Source organism: Olea europaea, chromosome 7 (genome assembly GCF_002742605.1).
Source record: "Olea europaea var. sylvestris chromosome 7, O_europaea_v1, whole genome shotgun sequence".
Lineage (NCBI taxonomy): Eukaryota > Viridiplantae > Streptophyta > Magnoliopsida > Lamiales > Oleaceae > Olea > Olea europaea.
This window is the reverse complement of record NC_036243.1, coordinates 21,646,929-21,666,354: the sequence shown is the minus strand read 5'-3', so window position 1 is coordinate 21,666,354 and position 19,426 is coordinate 21,646,929. Positions and strand designations below refer to the sequence as shown.

General features: G+C 35.4%; 2 protein-coding genes across 14 annotated transcripts; both read left to right on the top strand.

Moving 5' to 3' along the window:
* Nucleotides 1-2,774: 2,774 nt before the first annotated feature.
* LOC111397435 (pyrophosphate-energized membrane proton pump 3-like) lies at nt 2,775-9,039 on the top strand. 6 transcript variants are annotated; one of them, XM_023024365.1, is made up of 14 exons: nt 2,775-2,996; nt 3,251-3,337; nt 4,269-4,420; nt 4,523-4,670; nt 4,757-4,889; nt 5,004-5,176; nt 5,323-5,443; nt 6,389-6,567; nt 6,719-7,156; nt 7,261-7,425; nt 7,537-7,692; nt 7,786-7,897; nt 8,337-8,556; nt 8,785-9,039. In XM_023024365.1, the coding sequence occupies exons 1-14, from the start codon at nt 2,841-2,843 to the stop codon at nt 8,882-8,884; spliced, it is 2,340 nt and encodes a 779-aa protein (XP_022880133.1). In that variant the 5' UTR covers nt 2,775-2,840; the 3' UTR covers nt 8,885-9,039. The 6 variants fall into 6 exon arrangements, with proteins under 6 accessions (XP_022880133.1, XP_022880138.1, XP_022880137.1 ...); XM_023024370.1 differs by lacking the exons at nt 8,337-8,556; nt 8,785-9,039 and adding an exon at nt 8,167-8,330; XM_023024369.1 differs by lacking the exons at nt 8,337-8,556; nt 8,785-9,039 and adding an exon at nt 8,103-8,330.
* A 3,793-nt stretch (nt 9,040-12,832) lies between these two features.
* On the top strand, nt 12,833-19,119 carry LOC111397433 (pyrophosphate-energized membrane proton pump 3). 8 transcript variants are annotated; one of them, XM_023024358.1, is made up of 15 exons: nt 12,833-12,899; nt 12,994-13,076; nt 13,331-13,417; nt 14,349-14,500; nt 14,603-14,750; nt 14,837-14,969; nt 15,084-15,256; nt 15,403-15,523; nt 16,469-16,647; nt 16,799-17,236; nt 17,341-17,505; nt 17,617-17,772; nt 17,866-17,977; nt 18,417-18,636; nt 18,865-19,119. In XM_023024358.1, the coding sequence occupies exons 1-15, from the start codon at nt 12,848-12,850 to the stop codon at nt 18,962-18,964; spliced, it is 2,319 nt and encodes a 772-aa protein (XP_022880126.1). In that variant the 5' UTR covers nt 12,833-12,847; the 3' UTR covers nt 18,965-19,119. The 8 variants fall into 8 exon arrangements, with proteins under 8 accessions (XP_022880126.1, XP_022880128.1, XP_022880131.1 ...); XM_023024360.1 differs by lacking the exon at nt 13,331-13,417; XM_023024357.1 differs by having other exon boundaries at nt 12,857-13,076.
* The last annotated feature ends 307 nt before the right edge of the window (nt 19,120-19,426 follow it).

Sequence of the window (19,426 nt, the reverse complement as noted above, 5' to 3'; positions counted from 1 at the left end):
TTGATAGATGTAGTGTGTTAAGTTCTGAAAGAAGAGTCACACACTTGGTGCCTTTTTGGGTTTTTCAGTAGAGTTTAATTTTGTGAATATCTCAAATAAATTTTAACCCAACTTGAAAAATCTTTTTTTTTTTTTTTTTTTTTTTTTTTTTTTTTTTTTTTTTTTTTTTTCAGTTGTGTATTCCATGCCTTTTATTCATTGTAGGTTCTTGTTACTTTTTTAATGTCGTAGCGTAGCAGCATTCTGTCCCTAGCCTGGACTTAAGCATCTAATTCTAATATGGTAGTGCAATCATATTGCATTAACTTACTCTAAATTATTTTCAGGATTTTCCTTTTTATCGCTGGTTAGTCCATGTTCTTAAAAGTTGGTAATATTAGGAAAATATGCCCTGTATTAGCTTCTATGAGGCTCATGTTAATAAGATGGAATTGACAACCTGATTTGGTTATGTTATTGTACTAATTGTCAAGGTTCTAGATATATTTTCCTTAATAAGCTTTCATGAAATATTTTTGTCAAAAGTGCAGTATAGTATTGCAGCAAAACTCCATACACTTCTGGTGGAAACGTAAGTTTTAATTAAAAATGTGATGATGACTAATATGTGTTAACAGTGATGATTCTTCTTTTATGCATACTTCTTGAAAGATAAATAGATGTTTCTATACATCCAAATCATGCTTAATGCTTGTTAGAAAGGTAATGCCCAATATACACCCACGAAATGCTGGTAATAATAATTACTATCATTTCTATTTGAAATGCTGTATCTTATGTGGATGACAAAAGGGGGATTATGGTACAAAATTCTAGCATAAATTTCTTTTTAGATAAATAAGAATGATATCATTCTTCGTTGGCTATATCACGTGTTTTAGTTCTATATTTTCCTTTCGAAATTTATGATGAATTAGTTAATCTCATGTTAGTTTAGAACTTATTGAGAGACCTTATGTTAGTTTTGTGCAGTGAGAAGTAAACTTTAGAACTTGCTGTTACACTTGGAAAATCAAAATGAGTACATGGGCAAAGTACACTTGGCAACATGAAAGTAGTCCGTCAAAACAATTTTTTGAAATGTTTTCTTTGAGTATTGTTTGAGATGATGCTCACGCCTGCTATTGAGTTGTGCATTCCACTTTGATAACCTTTGAGAATCTTTTTCTAATACCAGTTTCAAAATTTGATTACAACTTTCATTTTCTTAATTCCTTATCCATTTCTTTATATGGAAAGGCATTATTTATTATTTATTATAGGATCTAAGTCGAAAATCATTGGTTATTCTGCTACCCATGTCAATTCTTGAAAACCCTAAGAACTTCGGCTGATGAAGTTTGATTACGCCCAAAGAATACACGGTAGTTGTAGCACAACTTTAGAGTATCGATTACACATGGAGGTGGACGAATTGTTTAAAGGATTTATCGAATTAGGATTTCGTGAATTATGTGAAAATAATTTGTCAATTGGAATGAGATTTCATTATCAATATGCGAGATTAGTGATGCGTCCGAATTCCTTTAATTGGATTGGATCATCAATCTAAATAACTCATGGCTTTTTGCTCAATTAGAGGTTTTCATCCCAACTCTCTAATTGGAAGATTTAACAATGAAGATCAATCAAATTTCAATTGTAATCCTAGAATCTAGACTTTTGTAAAACATTCCCACACATGTTTATTGGACTAAGATTAAGGATCGACCATAAACACAACGCATAAGGCAGTAAATAATCCACCAATGAAGTTGATTGAAATTGAAATTCAACAATTAGTTCAATTTCACTATAGAAAAAACATGATTGAGTTTAAGAAGAATCTAGTAAAAGTTAAATCAATTTCAAAGTAATTTCATAAAAGAAAGTTCTAGAAGCGTTTGACAATAAAAATGCCAATTTGCTTGAATAAATGACGTGAAGTCGCCAAATCCAATGAGTTCCTTCGTAGCTTCACCTAGGAATTTAGTTCTCCGTCGAATTCTTTAGCCCAAGATGAGAGAAAATTGTTGCGGAAATGAAGAGAGGCGTTCTCTGTCCAGTTTAGAGCTTAAAATCATGTGCCAAGTTGTTTCCAAAAGAGGTTGAATTGAATAAGGAAACTAAATTTTCGGCTAGAATATTCTGTTCGACTACTTTTAGTATTTTGATTATAACTTTATCTCCTGATGTCCAATTAAGGCAATTCAAAGTGCGTTGGAAAGCTAACATAAAGGGCTACAATTTTGCTAGAAGTAGCTTTTTCCAAATTCTGACGTTTACTGGGTCAAAAACGGACTTCAATCTCCAGTTGAAAATTTGAAAAATCTTTATGTGGTTGAAATTTGATTTGTAAATATGTTATGGTTATATTTAACTTCTTTTGACTTCTATTTGCACCCAATGGACTGCTAGCTTTCTCGAATCATCATTTCATCACCCGTCTCATCTTTATATTATTTGTAGCTTGATCCCTAAACTGTCACTTTCGTCCATTTTGGTCCTTTTTCGCTATTTTCTTCTAAATTTCACATTTTCTATCAAATGCAACTTGAATCAAAGTATAAGTATAATGAGTGCATTTTGGTATCAAATAATCACACCAATGCAATAATTAAAAGGGAAAAATATTATATTTTATACTCTTATCAAAGTTTGATTTTAAAATATCTTCTTGTACTCTGAAGAGTTTTGTATAGCTGATTTTGCAATTTTGTTACTCCTTAAATGCTGAATTTTTCTTGTATTTTCTGCCTGCTTTTATTTATTTATATTTTTTGTTTTGATGAGTGGGCACTTGCTTTCTGCAGATCTTTCACCTCCTCACGAGAATAAATGTTCGTATTCTTTTTGTGCTTATGCTTTTGGGATTTGGAGCTATCTTTTATATTGGTGCGAGCACCTCCCCAATCATTGTATTTGTCTTCTCAGTTTGCATAATCAGTTTTCTCCTGTCAATATATCTTACTAAGTGGGTCCTAGCAAAGGACGAGGGACCTCCTGAGATGGCCCAGGTATAGTTGTTCTCAACCAGATGATTGTAGTCTTCAGTTTTCAAATTACAATTTGGAGGTTGTTTATAATTCTTGAATTTTCTTCAATATTCATGAAAGAAATTGACTGAAACCACTCTGCAAAAACAGAACATATGGTACCATTTCTATTTGGTGATGTTGCAATTGAGCTATATGCCTTTGTCTAATATTTTTCTGGTGTATATGTTTATAAATTTAGGGTCCCTGAAAGTTACATTTAGTTTTGTGCCCAGTGTTCCACTAGGTTGGGATCTACTACCTATGAAGCGTTACTTGATTTCCTCTGCCATGGGATCTATGACAAAAAGCAATGCATGGCTGTACGTAATGTTAACTGTTAAAAAGTTATATGCTGTTGATGCAACCTTTTGCACTTTATTGATTGGGAGCTTGGGGACCGGAATTGAATATATACACGATACATTTGTACTTGCTACTTGGTAAATGGACATGGATCGCTTCTTGTCTTTTATATTTCCCCTCTGAAGATTCAAATTTGGAAATCTATTGTTCATTCCTACTTCTTTTACCCCTTGCAAGTGAATGTATAAAGGTTAGCTGCCTAGGAATTATATTCAAGGTTATCTGATTTCCAAACTAATTTAAAAAATAGTCTTTTAGTTCGTCCATTTAATTAAGAAATTTGACGTGTGTTAAGGAGCCCACACTAATGCAGACATATTGATGTTTGGGATTTCACAAGGATGGAATGCACAAATAGATAATGGTCCTAAAATTCACCTATCAAAATATGCATGCTAGATTTGTGTGTCTGAGGGAACTTCTATATCTTCCTTTCTCCGTTATTCTAACCTCAAACTCAGGCTTTCCTGTGATATGAAACTGATGCCGTATTGGTGGACACTGGAATATAGCTTCTGTTCATCTCCTTCTCTGCTTTTTATACTGCATATTTTATGAGGGGAGTTTTGACGTATTGTGGGTAACTAGGCGAAGCCTCATGTTTTACACCGCCAGAGAGGCTCACAGAGCCCTTTACTAATTTTCCTTCTTGCTTATGCCTGTTAGTTTGTAGTTAATGGGCTTTGTCTGAGAGTGTACTCCATAAAGTAGTTTACTAACTCTTGTTACAAGCATTACATTTGAATTTAAAGCATTGAATTTGAATGTAACTCATGACAAGCAACCTTTTTCTATATCATCTTAATTTTTTATTTTTATTTTATTTATTTATTATTATTATTTTTTATAAATTTTCGTTAGTCTTGAGCTTATCATTTTACTTGCTAGATATCAGATGCTATACGCGATGGGGCTGAAGGTTTCTTTAGAACACAGTATGGAACTATCTCAAAGATGGCTGTGCTGCTAGGTTTGGTGATCCTGAGCATATACTTGTTTCGCAGTACAACGCCTCAGCAAGAATCTTCTGGCCTAGGGAGGTGACGATAGAATGACTTAAAAATTGGGATATAGTTTTCAAGTTTCCATTTAAAATTAAAGGTTACTAAACATAAATGTTATCTTGGGCTATACTGGTGCAGGTCAAGGTCTGCATATATTACTGTCACTGCTTTTCTTCTTGGGGCCATGTGTTCTGGTATTGCTGGTTATGTGGGGATGTGGGTATCTGTCCGTGCAAATGTAAGAGTCTCAAGTGCTGCAAGGCGATCAGCTAGGGAGGCATTGCAGGTTTTCTTTTCCTCACATATATTCTACTTCACTTTCTACTGAAATGCATTGATGCACTTATATGAATTGGCATTATTCTCTTGCAGATAGCGGTTCGTGCTGGTGGTTTCTCTGCCCTGGTAGTTGTTGGTATGGCTGTCATTGGTATTGCTATACTTTATGCCATCTTTTATGTTTGGTTGGGGGTAGATTCACCAGGTGCAATGAAGGTTACGGACTGTAAGTTTTCAACTCCTGTTATACTTTGTCAGATGTTAATAGTTGCTTCCTCTTCTGCTCTTGGATTTCCAAATATTTAATGTGCACAGTTTGACTCCTAGATTTCTCTACCAGTGCCTCTTCTTCTCGTTGGATATGGTTTTGGAGCATCATTTGTTGCCCTTTTTGCTCAGTTGGGTGGTGGAATATATACTAAAGCAGCTGATGTTGGAGCTGATCTTGTTGGGAAAGTAGAGCAGGGAATTCCTGAAGACGATCCTCGCAATCCTGCTGTCATTGCAGATTTGGTACAAAATCTTCCTTGTAACTTATCTGTCGAGCGCATATGCTGGAGAGCGTTGCTTGCATGTTCGTGGGACAGACTCATTTTCTCATATACCTATGACAATTACTGATATATCTTTGGCTAATTTCGTTGTTTGCTGAGTCAAAGGTTGGAGACAATGTGGGCGACTGTGCAGCTCGGGGTGCTGATTTGTTTGAAAGTATTGCCGCAGAAATAATCAGTGCAATGATATTAGGTGGAACCATGGCACAACGCTGCAAAATTGAAGGCATGTAACTGACTCGTGCATATATTTAAAATTGAATATATTTGCAAAACGTGTTGGTATAGTTGGCGATTCACTTTCTCAAACATGTACTCATGAGGGATAGGATGCATTGCAATTTTTAGATGAGAGCTAACTTTCATATAGGTTATCATTTATACCATTCATTGCTTGTTCATCTCCTGAAGTTTGTAGAAGTTCTGTTAGTATCACACATCTCCCTCTGTTTCAAATAAAATGGTACAGACTTTGTTTGATTCAATTTGATGCATTTATTTTTGTATACCCAAAAAATTATAAATGGTAACATTTCCTGATAAAAGTCTATTAGAACTTTGAGAAGACCCTGAATTGATTGGGAAAAGTCAAACTGTGACATTCAATTTGTCATGGATGTAGAATTAAGATTAAAATTTCCTCCTGCGCACTTGAATATGTTGATGGCTTAGAATTTTGATTGTCAAGGAAAAATAGGGAAGAAAATTGCCATGAAATGTCTTCCTTGGCAAATAAACATGCTCATTTCATGCTTGATGCTGGTTGCGATACTTACTATTACATCATGACAACACTCTCCTTTTAGCCTTGTTGTTAGAAGAGCTATGATTATTGGCATTGGCTTTTCTCATTGGAGGATAATCAACTTCCATGAAAAAATGATAGTTCCAACCTTATCCCCTTTACCCTGCAAGACCATTTATGCTTGAAAACCAGTTTCTGGGGTTTAGATATTAAATTTTCTGGTTGTATCCTTTGCTGTGATTTTGTTGCTATTACTTTATTTTTGTGATGCTTTTTAATTCATCTATTGGTTTTATTTTCTTAAGATCTAGAGTAGGTTGGCCTGGCTATGATTGATGAATGAGTATGATGCCACGTGATGATAATTTACTTGCTCCTTCATTGAATTAATTATAATTGACCTATATCTTTATGTGAGACATGCAGATCCATCGGGCTTCATTTTGTTTCCTCTAGTTGTTCACTCCTTTGATCTGGTGATATCTTCTGTTGGAATATTTTCTATTCAAAACAAAGGTGATCTTGGTGCTATAGAGGATCCAATGTCAATTCTGCAGAAAGGATATTCTGTGACAATTATTTTAGCTGTTCTGACATTTGGTTTGGTAATATTCCTATCTACTACTTGAGCATCATTCTCATCTCCCTAGAGTATCTTGATTGTGTTTCTGTGATTACCCCTCCTCTCTCTCTTGTGTGTGTTTTGAATCATCATTTACATGCTGAAGCTGGTGTTTACTGTTATTGCGTTTACAGTCTACGCGCTGGATGCTATACACTGAACAAGCACCTTCTGCTTGGTTGAACTTCGCTTTATGTGGTTTGGTTGGGATTATGACAGCATATATTTTTGTCTGGATTACAAAGTATTACACTGACTACAAGCATGAGCCTGTACGCACGTTAGCTCTTTCTAGCTCAACTGGGCATGGAACTAATATTATTGCTGGAGTTAGTTTAGGTCTAGAATCGACAGCTCTTCCTGTCCTTGTGATAAGCGTAGCAATTGTTTCAGCTTACTGGTTGGGTCACACTTCTGGGTTGGTGGATGAATCTGGAACCCCAACTGGTGGGTTGTTTGGGACAGCCGTTGCTACTATGGGAATGCTCAGTACAGCAGCATATGTGCTTACAATGGACATGTTTGGTCCAATAGCTGATAATGCAGGTGGGATTGTTGAAATGAGTCAGCAGGTAATATTTCAGGTTCTTGGCTTTGCCCAACACAATATGTCTGCCTTTAGTAGTTGTGTTTTTATTATAAGTGAAACTTCTGACATGCCTTTTATTACTTACAGCCTGAAAGTGTTCGAGAGATCACCGATGTTCTCGATGCTGTTGGAAATACTACAAAAGCTACCACCAAGGGGTTTGCCATTGGATCTGCAGCCCTCGCATCTTTTCTTCTATTTAGTGCTTATATGGATGAAGTAGCTACTTTTGCAAATGTACCCTTTAATCAGGTGGACCTTTTTGTTATCTGTCAATTATATCTTGATTCTTTGAGTTTTGATTACCAGAAAGTATTTTCCCCTCTTTTCATTCATATTTTTTTTGGCATTTTATCTGAGCAGGTCGACATCGCCATCCCAGAAGTTTTTGTTGGTGGATTATTGGGCTCCATGCTTATTTATCTTTTTAGTGCCTGGGCTTGTTCTGCAGTGGGTCGAACTGCTCAGGAGGTTGTTAATGAAGTAAGAAGACAGTTCATTGAGAGGCCAGGCATCATGGTTTGTATAATAAACATTTATCTGGCGTTCGTTATGTTGTAAAATGGATCTCGGATCTCAGTGATGTATCATGTATTTTTCGTCTCCTGATAGGATTACAAGGAGAAACCAGATTATGGTCGATGTGTATCTATTGTTGCATCTGCTTCTTTGAGGGAGATGATAAAGCCTGGGGCATTGGCCATAATATCACCTATTGTTGTTGGTGAGTTACTAATCACCCTCTTAATATGTATATGACGGAGTAACTGCATGATCTTGACCAAAGAAATTTGTTAACAAACTATTCCCTCTCGAGATGCTAGATCAGGTGCCTGCCATTATATGTGCAATATTATGGCACTAATGCTATAACTTTATGCTCAATCACAAATTGCTTTAACAATCATCGGGCACCTTGCCAACTGCAGTGCATTCTGGAGTTCCCGTGACAGCTATTTTATATGAAGCTCATGAGTTTTATCTTTTTTTCAGTTACACTGGGCCATAAGGTATAAAAATGAGATTTTTTTTCAGTTTTATGTAGGACTTACACTTGTAAGTTTCACTTTAACATTCAGTTGTTAAATCTTCTCCTCCTGGTTTCTCATAAAAAATCTTGCTTGATTTCGTATAGCTGAGGGAATATGTCCATGTTATTGCAGGTTTTGTGTTTCGGGTGCTGGGATATTATACAGGGCATCCATTACTTGGTGCCAAAGTGGTGGCTGCCATGTTAATGTTTGCCACTGTTTCTGGCATTCTCATGGCTCTTTTCCTGAACACTGCTGGAGGTGCCTGGGATAATGCGAAGAAGTACATAGAAACCGGCGCTCTTGGTGGCAAAGGCAGTGACTCCCACAAAGCAGCAGTTACTGGTGACACGTAAGTGTTTACAAGTGTGGTATTTACCCTTAGTTGTATAATTTAATGGTTTTCTTTGATAACTAACTCATACATTTACATCCGAAAATGCTTGCTCATGCACGCACTAGATCTTGTTCCCATCCCACTCCCGCATATTCGATCTGAACAAGAATTCACATTACCTAATGTGTAATAATCCAGATTGTTAAAGAAACGAATTACTATAATATGATTTTATTTTTGCAGGGTAGGAGATCCTTTCAAAGACACTGCTGGACCATCACTTCATGTACTTATCAAAATGCTTGCAACAATAACCCTTGTCATGGCTCCTATCTTTCTGTGAGTGTATATTCACTTCCCAAAATATAGAACGTGATTCCTATCTTGCTCATATTTCTATGTACACTGAGGAGTTTTTGATGTAATTTGAGGGATCCTAATTAAGAAGTTCAGTCGATATTTTTCCCAGCTTAATTTGAATAAGATATCTTTTCCAAATGCTGTTTTCTGAGCTTGTTTTATATTTTTTTTTTCCTCCATTTAATGATAAATAGGCTACGCAATAGGTTACAAGATGATGGGGCCCAAATTAATACGAGGACATATTTTGTTGTGCTTAAAACTAAGTTGAATTTAATAGTGAAGTTATGCTGTTTAACTTGTATCCTTTGATAAATAGTCTTTTACTTGCTAAGAGTAACTTTTAAAGCATTGCCAATCATGGAATTAATAGGGTTGGGAAACCTGGAAACGCAACTGTTTATCAACTATGAAAACTTGTAGTCCTTTTTTATGGAGTGAATTATCCAAATGGTCATTGAACTTTATCTAAAGTTTTCACGGAATCACTGAACTTTAAAAATCACCAAATTTATCACTGAACTTTAAAAAAAATTTCCACGAGGTCATTGATATTTAAAAATCACCTTATTCATTATTGAATTTTGCAAAAAGTTTTCACGAGATCATTGAATTTTGCAAAAGGTTTTTTAAGGGTCACTGAATTTAGTGACCACTGGGAAACATTCTGTAAAATTCAATGATGAATTAAATGATTTTTAAAGTTCAATGACTTCATGGAAATCTTTTACATGGTTCAGTGATAAATTGGATGATTTTTAAAGTTCAGTAACCCCATGAAAATCTTTTACAAACTTTAGTGATCATTTGAATAATTCACTCTATTTTATACGTACAAGTTGAACTCTTATTTCATGGTAACACTATATTGATCGAAAAACATATATAGAATTGCAAAGTTTTGGGCTAGGCTTATGAGACACTGATTTTGCCACTTTCTTATAGCCTGTTTGGGATTGTTTATAGGAATCAATACATAACTCCTACATATAATAATCAAAATTTAAAACTAACAAATTTGTCAAATTATTTGAAAATTTAGGCGTTAATTTCAACTAATAATAATATATTAAATATAATTAATTAGAATTAACTATTCCCACCCAATTAATAGAATCCTCACCCCCACGAAATTAATAATATATCAATTAATATCTCCCACCGACCCCAATCTACCCACCCTCAGAATTTTTATTTTTATTTTTGTTTTCAAAAATTGAAAACATTTTTTTTGGAAGTTACTCCCACCCCGAGAACCATAAACTCACCCCCAGAACCACCCCCGACTAACCTACAAATCCTAAAAGTTTTTTTTTTTTTTTTTTTTTTTTTTTTTTTTTTTTTTTTTTCCAGTTGTGTATTCCATGCCTTTTATTCATTGTAGGTTCTTGTTACTTTTTTAATGTCGTAGCGTAGCAGCATTCTGTCCCTAGCCTGGACTTAAGCATCTAATTCTAATATGGTAGTGCAATCATATTGCATTAACTTACTCTAAATTATTTTCAGGATTTTCCTTTTTATCGCTGGTTAGTCCATGTTCTTAAAAGTTGGTAATATTAGGAAAATATGCCCTGTATTAGCTTCTATGAGGCTCATGTTAATAAGATGGAATTGACAACCTGATTTGGTTATGTTATTGTACTAATTGTCAAGGTTCTAGATATATTTTCCTTAATAAGCTTTCATGAAATATTTTTGTCAAAAGTGCAGTATAGTATTGCAGCAAAACTCCATACACTTCTGGTGGAAACGTAAGTTTTAATTAAAAATGTGATGATGACTAATATGTGTTAACAGTGATGATTCTTCTTTTATGCATACTTCTTGAAAGATAAATAGATGTTTCTATACATCCAAATCATGCTTAATGCTTGTTAGAAAGGTAATGCCCAATATACACCCACGAAATGCTGGTAATAATAATTACTATCATTTCTATTTGAAATGCTGTATCTTATGTGGATGACAAAAGGGGGATTATGGTACAAAATTCTAGCATAAATTTCTTTTTAGATAAATAAGAATGATATCATTCTTCGTTGGCTATATCACGTGTTTTAGTTCTATATTTTCCTTTCGAAATTTATGATGAATTAGTTAATCTCATGTTAGTTTAGAACTTATTGAGAGACCTTATGTTAGTTTTGTGCAGTGAGAAGTAAACTTTAGAACTTGCTGTTACACTTGGAAAATCAAAATGAGTACATGGGCAAAGTACACTTGGCAACATGAAAGTAGTCCGTCAAAACAATTTTTTGAAATGTTTTCTTTGAGTATTGTTTGAGATGATGCTCACGCCTGCTATTGAGTTGTGCATTCCACTTTGATAACCTTTGAGAATCTTTTTCTAATACCAGTTTCAAAATTTGATTACAACTTTCATTTTCTTAATTCTTATCCATTTCTTTATATGGAAAGGCATTATTTATTATTTATTATAGGATCTAAGTCGAAAATCATTGGTTATTCTGCTACCCATGTCAATTCTTGAAAACCCTAAGAACTTCGGCTGATGAAGTTTGATTACGCCCAAAGAATACACGGTAGTTGTAGCACAACTTTAGAGTATCGATTACACATGGAGGTGGACGAATTGTTTAAAGGATTTATCGAATTAGGATTTCGTGAATTATGTGAAAATAATTTGTCAATTGGAATGAGATTTCATTATCAATATGCGAGATTAGTGATGCGTCCGAATTCCTTTAATTGGATTGGATCATCAATCTAAATAACTCATGGCTTTTTGCTCAATTAGAGGTTTTCATCCCAACTCTCTAATTGGAAGATTTAACAATGAAGATCAATCAAATTTCAATTGTAATCCTAGAATCTAGACTTTTGTAAAACATTCCCACACATGTTTATTGGACTAAGATTAAGGATCGACCATATACACAACGCATAAGGCAGTAAATAATCCACCAATGAAGTTGATTGAAATTGAAATTCAACAATTAGTTCAATTTCACTATAGAAAAAACATGATTGAGTTTAAGAAGAATCTAGTAAAAGTTAAATCAATTTCAAAGTAATTTCATAAAAGAAAGTTCTAGAAGTGTTTGACAATAAAAATGCCAATTTGCTTGAATAAATGACGTGAAGTCGCCAAATCCAATGAGTTCCTTCGTAGCTTCACCTAGGAATTTAGTTCTCCGTCGAATTCTTTAGCCCAAGATGAGAGAAAATTGTTGCGGAAATGAAGAGAGGCGTTCTCTGTCCAGTTTAGAGCTTAAAATCGTGTGCCAAGTTGTTTCCAAAAGAGGTTGAATTGAATAAGGAAACTAAATTTTCGGCTAGAATATTCTGTTCGACTACTTTTAGTATTTTGATTATAACTTTATCTCCTGATGTCCAATTAAGGCAATTCAAAGTGCGTTGGAAAGCTAACATAAAGGGCTACAATTTTGCTAGAAGTAGCTTTTTCCAAATTCTGACGTTTACTGGGTCAAAAACGGACTTCAATCTCCAGTTGAAAATTTGAAAAATCTTTATGTGGTTGAAATTTGATTTGTAAATATGTTATGGTTATATTTAACTTCTTTTGACTTCTATTTGCACCCAATGGACTGCTAGCTTTCTCGAATCATCATTTCATCACCCGTCTCATCTTTATATTATTTGTAGCTTGATCCCTAAACTGTCACTTTCGTCCATTTTGGTCCTTTTTCGCTATTTTCTTCTAAATTTCACATTTTCTATCAAATGCAACTTGAATCAAAGTATAAGTATAATGAGTGCATTTTGGTATCAAATAATCACACCAATGCAATAATTAAAAGGGAAAAATATTATATTTTATACTCTTATCAAAGTTTGATTTTAAAATATCTTCTTGTACTCTGAAGAGTTTTGTATAGCTGATTTTGCAATTTTGTTACTCCTTAAATGCTGAATTTTTCTTGTATTTTCTGCCTGCTTTTATTTATTTATATTTTTTGTTTTGATGAGTGGGCACTTGCTTTCTGCAGATCTTTCACCTCCTCACGAGAATAAATGTTCGTATTCTTTTTGTGCTTATGCTTTTGGGATTTGGAGCTATCTTTTATATTGGTGCGAGCACCTCCCCAGTCATTGTATTTGTCTTCTCAGTTTGCATAATCAGTTTTCTCCTGTCAATATATCTTACTAAGTGGGTCCTAGCAAAGGACGAGGGACCTCCTGAGATGGCCCAGGTATAGTTGTTCTCAACCAGATGATTGTAGTCTTCAGTTTTCAAATTACAATTTGGAGGTTGTTTATAATTCTTGAATTTTCTTCAATATTCATGAAAGAAATTGACTGAAACCACTCTGCAAAAACAGAACATATGGTACCATTTCTATTTGGTGATGTTGCAATTGAGCTATATGCCTTTGTCTAATATTTTTCTGGTGTATATGTTTATAAATTTAGGGTCCCTGAAAGTTACATTTAGTTTTGTGCCCAGTGTTCCACTAGGTTGGGATCTACTACCTATGAAGCGTTACTTGATTTCCTCTGCCATGGGATCTATGACAAAAAGCAATGCATGGCTGTACGTAATGTTAACTGTTAAAAAGTTATATGCTGTTGATGCAACCTTTTGCACTTTATTGATTGGGAGCTTGGGGACCGGAATTGAATATATACACGATACATTTGTACTTGCTACTTGGTAAATGGACATGGATCGCTTCTTGTCTTTTATATTTCCCCTCTGAAGATTCAAATTTGGAAATCTATTGTTCATTCCTACTTCTTTTACCCCTTGCAAGTGAATGTATAAAGGTTAGCTGCCTAGGAATTATATTCAAGGTTATCTGATTTCCAAACTAATTTAAAAAATAGTCTTTTAGTTCGTCCATTTAATTAAGAAATTTGACGTGTGTTAAGGAGCCCACACTAATGCAGACATATTGATGTTTGGGATTTCACAAGGATGGAATGCACAAATAGATAATGGTCCTAAAATTCACCTATCAAAATATGCATGCTAGATTTGTGTGTCTGAGGGAACTTCTATATCTTCCTTTCTCCGTTATTCTAACCTCAAACTCAGGCTTTCCTGTGATATGAAACTGATGCCGTATTGGTGGACACTGGAATATAGCTTCTGTTCATCTCCTTCTCTGCTTTTTATACTGCATATTTTATGAGGGGAGTTTTGACGTATTGTGGGTAACTAGGCGAAGCCTCATGTTTTACACCGCCAGAGAGGCTCACAGAGCCCTTTACTAATTTTCCTTCTTGCTTATGCCTGTTAGTTTGTAGTTAATGGGCTTTGTCTGAGAGTGTACTCCATAAAGTAGTTTACTAACTCTTGTTACAAGCATTACATTTGAATTTAAAGCATTGAATTTGAATGTAACTCATGACAAGCAACCTTTTTCTATATCATCTTAATTTTTTATTTTTATTTTATTTATTTATTATTATTATTTTTTATAAATTTTCGTTAGTCTTGAGCTTATCATTTTACTTGCTAGATATCAGATGCTATACGCGATGGGGCTGAAGGTTTCTTTAGAACACAGTATGGAACTATCTCAAAGATGGCTGTGCTGCTAGGTTTGGTGATCCTGAGCATATACTTGTTTCGCAGTACAACGCCTCAGCAAGAATCTTCTGGCCTAGGGAGGTGACGATAGAATGACTTAAAAATTGGGATATAGTTTTCAAGTTTCCATTTAAAATTAAAGGTTACTAAACATAAATGTTATCTTGGGCTATACTGGTGCAGGTCAAGGTCTGCATATATTACTGTCACTGCTTTTCTTCTTGGGGCCATGTGTTCTGGTATTGCTGGTTATGTGGGGATGTGGGTATCTGTCCGTGCAAATGTAAGAGTCTCAAGTGCTGCAAGGCGATCAGCTAGGGAGGCATTGCAGGTTTTCTTTTCCTCACATATATTCTACTTCACTTTCTACTGAAATGCATTGATGCACTTATATGAATTGGCATTATTCTCTTGCAGATAGCGGTTCGTGCTGGTGGTTTCTCTGCCCTGGTAGTTGTTGGTATGGCTGTCATTGGTATTGCTATACTTTATGCCATCTTTTATGTTTGGTTGGGGGTAGATTCACCAGGTGCAATGAAGGTTACGGACTGTAAGTTTTCAACTCCTGTTATACTTTGTCAGATGTTAATAGTTGCTTCCTCTTCTGCTCTTGGATTTCCAAATATTTAATGTGCACAGTTTGACTCCTAGATTTCTCTACCAGTGCCTCTTCTTCTCGTTGGATATGGTTTTGGAGCATCATTTGTTGCCCTTTTTGCTCAGTTGGGTGGTGGAATATATACTAAAGCAGCTGATGTTGGAGCTGATCTTGTTGGGAAAGTAGAGCAGGGAATTCCTGAAGACGATCCTCGCAATCCTGCTGTCATTGCAGATTTGGTACAAAATCTTCCTTGTAACTTATCTGTCGAGCGCATATGCTGGAGAGCGTTGCTTGCATGTTCGTGGGACAGACTCATTTTCTCATATACCTATGACAATTACTGATATATCTTTGGCTAATTTCGTTGTTTGCTGAGTCAAAGGTTGGAGACAATGTGGGCGACTGTGCAGCTCGGGGTGCTGATTTGTTTGAAAGTATTGCCGCAGAAATAATCAGTGCAATGATATTAGGTGGAACCATGGCACAACGCTGCAAAATTGAAGGCATGTAACTGACTCGTGCATATATTTAAAATTGAATATATTTGCAAAACGTGTTGGTATAGTTGGCGATTCACTTTCTCAAACATGTACTCATGAGGGATAGGATGCATTGCAATTTTTAGATGAGAGCTAACTTTCATATAGGTTATCATTTATACCATTCATTGCTTGTTCATCTCCTGAAGTTTGTAGAAGTTCTGTTAGTATCACACATCTCCCTCTGTTTCAAATAAAATGGTACAGACTTTGTTTGATTCAATTTGATGCATTTATTTTTGTATACCCAAAAAATTATAAATGGTAACATTTCCTGATAAAAGTCTATTAGAACTTTGAGAAGACCCTGAATTGATTGGGAAAAGTCAAACTGTGACATTCAATTTGTCATGGATGTAGAATTAAGATTAAAATTTCCTCCTGCGCACTTGAATATGTTGATGGCTTAGAATTTTGATTGTCAAGGAAAAATAGGGAAGAAAATTGCCATGAAATGTCTTCCTTGGCAAATAAACATGCTCATTTCATGCTTGATGCTGGTTGCGATACTTACTATTACATCATGACAACACTCTCCTTTTAGCCTTGTTGTTAGAAGAGCTATGATTATTGGCATTGGCTTTTCTCATTGGAGGATAATCAACTTCCATGAAAAAATGATAGTTCCAACCTTATCCCCTTTACCCTGCAAGACCATTTATGCTTGAAAACCAGTTTCTGGGGTTTAGATATTAAATTTTCTGGTTGTATCCTTTGCTGTGATTTTGTTGCTATTACTTTATTTTTGTGATGCTTTTTAATTCATCTATTGGTTTTATTTTCTTAAGATCTAGAGTAGGTTGGCCTGGCTATGATTGATGAATGAGTATGATGCCACGTGATGATAATTTACTTGCTCCTTCATTGAATTAATTATAATTGACCTATATCTTTATGTGAGACATGCAGATCCATCGGGCTTCATTTTGTTTCCTCTAGTTGTTCACTCCTTTGATCTGGTGATATCTTCTGTTGGAATATTTTCTATTCGAAACAAAGGTGATCTTGGTGCTATAGAGGATCCAATGTCAATTCTGCAGAAAGGATATTCTGTGACAATTATTTTAGCTGTTCTGACATTTGGTTTGGTAATATTCCTATCTACTACTTGAGCATCATTCTCATCTCCCTAGAGTATCTTGATTGTGTTTCTGTGATTACCCCTCCTCTCTCTCTTGTGTGTGTTTTGAATCATCATTTACATGCTGAAGCTGGTGTTTACTGTTATTGCGTTTACAGTCTACGCGCTGGATGCTATACACTGAACAAGCACCTTCTGCTTGGTTGAACTTCGCTTTATGTGGTTTGGTTGGGATTATGACAGCATATATTTTTGTCTGGATTACAAAGTATTACACTGACTACAAGCATGAGCCTGTACGCACGTTAGCTCTTTCTAGCTCAACTGGGCATGGAACTAATATTATTGCTGGAGTTAGTTTAGGTCTAGAATCGACAGCTCTTCCTGTCCTTGTGATAAGCGTAGCAATTGTTTCAGCTTACTGGTTGGGTCACACTTCTGGGTTGGTGGATGAATCTGGAACCCCAACTGGTGGGTTGTTTGGGACAGCCGTTGCTACTATGGGAATGCTCAGTACAGCAGCATATGTGCTTACAATGGACATGTTTGGTCCAATAGCTGATAATGCAGGTGGGATTGTTGAAATGAGTCAGCAGGTAATATTTCAGGTTCTTGGCTTTGCCCAACACAATATGTCTGCCTTTAGTAGTTGTGTTTTTATTATAAGTGAAACTTCTGACATGCCTTTTATTACTTACAGCCTGAAAGTGTTCGAGAGATCACCGATGTTCTCGATGCTGTTGGAAATACTACAAAAGCTACCACCAAGGGGTTTGCCATTGGATCTGCAGCCCTCGCATCTTTTCTTCTATTTAGTGCTTATATGGATGAAGTAGCTACTTTTGCAAATGTACCCTTTAATCAGGTGGACCTTTTTGTTATCTGTCAATTATATCTTGATTCTTTGAGTTTTGATTACCAGAAAGTATTTTCCCCTCTTTTCATTCATATTTTTTTTGGCATTTTATCTGAGCAGGTCGACATCGCCATCCCAGAAGTTTTTGTTGGTGGATTATTGGGCTCCATGCTTATTTATCTTTTTAGTGCCTGGGCTTGTTCTGCAGTGGGTCGAACTGCTCAGGAGGTTGTTAATGAAGTAAGAAGACAGTTCATTGAGAGGCCAGGCATCATGGTTTGTATAATAAACATTTATCTGGCGTTCGTTATGTTGTAAAATGGATCTCGGATCTCAGTGATGTATCATGTATTTTTCGTCTCCTGATAGGATTACAAGGAGAAACCAGATTATGGTCGATGTGTATCTATTGTTGCATCTGCTTCTTTGAGGGAGATGATAAAGCCTGGGGCATTGGCCATAATATCACCTATTGTTGTTGGTGAGTTACTAATCACCCTCTTAATATGTATATGACGGAGTAACTGCATGATCTTGACCAAAGAAATTTGTTAACAAACTATTCCCTCTCGAGATGCTAGATCAGGTGCCTGCCATTATATGTGCAATATTATGGCACTAATGCTATAACTTTATGCTCAATCACAAATTGCTTTAACAATCATCGGGCACCTTGCCAACTGCAGTGCATTCTGGAGTTCCCGTGACAGCTATTTTATATGAAGCTCATGAGTTTTATCTTTTTTTCAGTTACACTGGGCCATAAGGTATAAAAATGAGATTTTTTTTCAGTTTTATGTAGGACTTACACTTGTAAGTTTCACTTTAACATTCAGTTGTTAAATCTTCTCCTCCTGGTTTCTCATAAAAAATCTTGCTTGATTTCGTATAGCTGAGGGAATATGTCCATGTTATTGCAGGTTTTGTGTTTCGGGTGCTGGGATATTATACAGGGCATCCATTACTTGGTGCCAAAGTGGTGGCTGCCATGTTAATGTTTGCCACTGTTTCTGGCATTCTCATGGCTCTTTTCCTGAACACTGCTGGAGGTGCCTGGGATAATGCGAAGAAGTACATAGAAACCGGCGCTCTTGGTGGCAAAGGCAGTGACTCCCACAAAGCAGCAGTTACTGGTGACACGTAAGTGTTTACAAGTGTGGTATTTACCCTTAGTTGTATAATTTAATGGTTTTCTTTGATAACTAACTCATACATTTACATCCGAAAATGCTTGCTCATGCACGCACTAGATCTTGTTCCCATCCCACTCCCGCATATTTGATCTGAACAAGAATTCACATTACCTAATGTGTAATAATCCAGATTGTTAAAGAAACGAAATACTATAATATGATTTTATTTTTGCAGGGTAGGAGATCCTTTCAAAGACACTGCTGGACCATCACTTCATGTACTTATCAAAATGCTTGCAACAATAACCCTTGTCATGGCTCCTATCTTTCTGTGAGTGTATATTCACTTCCCAAAATATAGAACGTGATTCCTATCTTGCTCATATTTCTATGTACACTGAGGAGTTTTTGATGTAATTTGAGGGATCCTAATTAAGAAGTTCAGTCGATATTTTTCCCAGCTTAATTTGAATAAGATATCTTTTCCAAATGCTGTTTTCTGAGCTTGTTTTATAATATTTTTTTCTCCATATTAACAAAAATGATAAATAGGCTACGCAATAGGTTACAAGATGATGGGGCCCAAATTAATACGAGAATATATTTTGTTGTGCTTAAAACTAAGTTGAATTTAATAGTGAAGTTATGCTGTTTAACTTGTATCCTTTGATAAATAGTCTTTTACTTGCTAAGAGTAACTTTTAAAGCATTGCCAATCATGGAATTAATAGGGTTGGGAAACCTGGAAACGCAACTGTTTATCAACTATGAAAACTTGTAGTCCTTTTTTATGGACT

Bases quoted from the DNA above. Each gene is read 5' to 3' on its own strand.
- LOC111397435 (XM_023024365.1), top strand. From the start codon at position 2,841: ATGCTTTTGGGATTTGGAGCTATCTTTTATATTGGTGCGAGCACCTCC. The intron at 7,157-7,260 runs GTAATATTTCAG...TATTACTTACAG, and splicing joins TTGTTGAAATGAGTCAGCAG to CCTGAAAGTGTTCGAGAGAT. The intron at 7,426-7,536 runs GTGGACCTTTTT...TTATCTGAGCAG, and splicing joins CAAATGTACCCTTTAATCAG to GTCGACATCGCCATCCCAGA.
- LOC111397433 (XM_023024357.1), top strand. From the start codon at position 12,921: ATGCTTTTGGGATTTGGAGCTATCTTTTATATTGGTGCGAGCACCTCC. The intron at 15,524-16,468 runs GCATGTAACTGA...TGAGACATGCAG, and splicing joins ACAACGCTGCAAAATTGAAG to ATCCATCGGGCTTCATTTTG. The intron at 17,237-17,340 runs GTAATATTTCAG...TATTACTTACAG, and splicing joins TTGTTGAAATGAGTCAGCAG to CCTGAAAGTGTTCGAGAGAT.